Raw genomic sequence first — 1,943 nt, 5'->3', positions numbered from 1 at the left:
GAACACAGGGTAAGCAGAAAAACACATGTCTGCAAAGAAAACAAACACACCAAAAATAAAAAACACACGCTAATGAATTAACACGCTAATGTACAAAATTCATTACACAAATTTCACGCATAATACTTCTTTAGGTACAACCCATTGTGGGGTTGTGACAATGCATTTCCCTCATAATCACATAGCTCGTAGGCACCTTTTTATAAGACACGCTTAACAATGTAGGGCCCATGCCACATGGGTTCGAACTTTCCTCCTCCCAATTTATCGTTGGCTTGATCATACAAAAGGACCAAGTCACCTTCAGCAAAAGTGCGCGGAGAAACGGTTTGGTAAAAATGAGCTTTGACACGTTTCTTTTGAGCTTCAATGACCATCGTAGCAATGTGACGAGTCTCGTCAAGCCTCTCAAGATACAGTAGTTGTTCCTCTTTAGGCGAGGTATCCGGAAGAATTTCGATAGCTAATTTGAGTGAAGGGATTTCACATTCGATTGGAAGAGTTTCCTCTAAACCATACACCAGCTGGAATGGAGTGAATCCTGTGGTCATCTTAGCAGAAGTTTTATAAGCCCAAAGAGCTAAGAATAGCATCAAATGCCAATCCTTTTTGTGTTTCCCAATGGTACGTTGAAGCATAGTAATCAAAACCTTATTAACTACCTCAACTTGGCCATTGGCCTGTGGATAATAAGGAGTTGAGCTATCATGATGAAGGCCCAACATAGCAGTTAGCTTTGCCTTCATATACTGACAAAAATGTGATCCATGGTTAGTGACACCAAAAATTTCTATGACATGGTTAAAAAGGAATTGAGCAACAATAATACTGTCAGCATTGTATGTAGGCATCGCCTCGGCACATTTAGTAAAATAGTCGATGGCAACGATTATATAACCATGCCCCCCGGCTGAGCGAGGATTACATGTCATGAAATCAATGCCCCATTTAGCAAATGGGTCAACAATAACTACTGGGTGTAAGGGTGTAGGTGGGGTGCGCTGCTTGCAGTTGAAAATCTGGCATTCATGGCATTTTTGAACAACTAGAATACATTCTTTGAAGATAGAAGGCCAGAAATAATCGGCGCGGAGGATTTTCTGAGCAATGGTGTAGCCTAACATATGACCACCATAGGCACCAGAGTGGCAATCATTCAAAACCCATTCAACCTCTTCTAGGGTGAGACACTTGCGAAGAACAGAGTCCACACCGACCCGATACAATGTATCACCAAGGATCTGATAGGGTTGGGACTAATGTTGGATGTGGCATTAGTTGGAGCGAGAAAACTCAGATCGGAAGGTTTGGGTTTGGAGATAGACGATAATATCCCCATACCGCGGGTCGAGAGTGTTGATCAGAAACAAAGTTTCATCAGAAAATTTCTCAATGAATTTCCTCCTAAAGGCTTTCCTTTTGTAGGAAGAGCCCCATCTCTCACCCTTACTGAAACTGGTGGACCCATGTTGCCACCTGGTTATAAAACCTTAGCTCAGTTAGTTTCAGGTACTCCTAGTGCTTCGTCATTGTATTAAAATCCCATTTGGTCTTCAAATGCTATGCCTACATTTGGTCTGTTCATTTAAAACGCAACCTCTCGAACTTCTGTACAAATTATTGTCACATCAGTTCCTAGTCAACCTACGATTTCGTCTCAACTTGTCTCGTCATTTCAACCGACCCTTCCAATGCAACCAACTATTTCAGATCAGGTTTTAGTTAGTTCTTCTACCCCTCCATCAAGTGGACAGAATGTGCCACCACCTAGGGGGCGAGATCTGAATACTCCTCTTGTGTCAGGTGAAACTAATGTGAGTGGATTACAAATTCACATGGTTGGATTTAATCAACCTTATTATGGTAGTATTCCTAACCCTGTTGGTCCATCTGGGTCAAGAAACATCTAATATCAACAGGCTTATATGGCTCAGATTCCACTC

At 41.8% G+C, this 1,943-nt stretch overlaps 1 protein-coding gene across 1 annotated transcript; it reads right to left on the bottom strand.

Annotated features, from left to right (window-relative positions):
- Nucleotides 1-200: 200 nt before the first annotated feature.
- LOC149213693 (uncharacterized) lies at nt 201-551 on the bottom strand. The gene has a single exon (XM_089389115.1). It carries the CDS (start codon nt 549-551, stop codon nt 201-203), a length of 351 nt encoding a protein of 116 aa, XP_089245241.1.
- Between the last annotated feature and the right edge of the window lie 1,392 nt (nt 552-1,943).

The sequence above is a fragment of the Pinus tabuliformis genome, chromosome 1_1, assembly GCF_031772625.1.
Source record: "Pinus tabuliformis cultivar Carrire ecotype Pingquan chromosome 1_1, CPIR1, whole genome shotgun sequence".
In the NCBI taxonomy this organism is placed as follows: domain Eukaryota; kingdom Viridiplantae; phylum Streptophyta; class Pinopsida; order Pinales; family Pinaceae; genus Pinus; species Pinus tabuliformis.
The sequence above is the reverse complement of the archived record's forward strand: the minus strand, read 5'-3'. Positions and strand labels throughout refer to the sequence as shown.